General features: G+C 58.4%; 1 protein-coding gene across 1 annotated transcript; it reads right to left on the bottom strand.

Annotated features, from left to right (window-relative positions):
* Nucleotides 1-496: 496 nt before the first annotated feature.
* Nucleotides 497-745, bottom strand: GUITHDRAFT_122215 (hypothetical protein; the record flags this gene model as incomplete). The annotated part of the gene is made up of 1 exon (XM_005818514.1): nt 497-745. A coding segment is annotated over one exon (249 nt), but the record flags the coding sequence as incomplete, so codon positions are not given.
* Nucleotide 746: the final 1 nt, after the last annotated feature.

Raw genomic sequence — 746 nt, 5'->3', positions numbered from 1 at the left:
GGTGTGAAAGGAGGGAGTCGTACCGGGTGTGGTGCAGGCTGGTGGGAGGAAAGAGGGACGGAGACCCCGTGGGGTGCGTGAAGGGCTTCAGCAGAGACGCAGGCAGAGGCGATGGAAACCTGGGTAAAACGAGGATGCGAGGAGGGGAGGCGGACTGGGAGAAGATGGAGGTCCTCTACCAGAGGCAGCTCAGCGAGGAGGCGCAAGAGGATTCACGAGATACAAGAGCCACAGTGTGGAAGGGGAGGAGGCGGATGAGGGTGTACGGGGTGGTGCTGCACATATGCAACGTGAAGTGGGGGATACATGATATAGAGAGTCAGCCGTGGTCAGCTTCATGTATAGGTGGCCTGAGCTTGATCTTGTCTCCAGGGCCTTGAGCCTACTCCAGTTCTGCCCCCGTCTTGCGCACAAAGTAGCATAGCTCTGCCTCATCCACTGACTCGCGTGCCCTCGCGATCTCGATCTCGTCTCCTGTACCTCGAGCCTTGTCAAGCTAAGCCTCTCTCTTGCGCGACGACAAGCTTAGCCATGCCTGGTTGACTAACTTGGATGCCCTCGCGATCTCGATCTCGTCTCCTGTGTCCTCAGCCTCCTTCAGCTCTGCGACCCTGACGCTAAAGAGGGCCTCTGCGATCTCGATCTCGTCTCCTGTGTCCTCAGCCTTCTTCAGCTCAGCCTCTCTCGTGCGCAACCATGCCTGGTCGACTAACTTGGATGCCCTCGCGATCTCGATCTCGTCTCCT

This window comes from Guillardia theta, assembly GCF_000315625.1.
Source record: "Guillardia theta CCMP2712 unplaced genomic scaffold GUITHscaffold_297, whole genome shotgun sequence".
Lineage (NCBI taxonomy): Eukaryota > Cryptophyceae > Pyrenomonadales > Geminigeraceae > Guillardia > Guillardia theta.
Note: the sequence above shows the minus strand (reverse complement) of the source record. Positions and strands in the feature narration are given on the sequence as shown.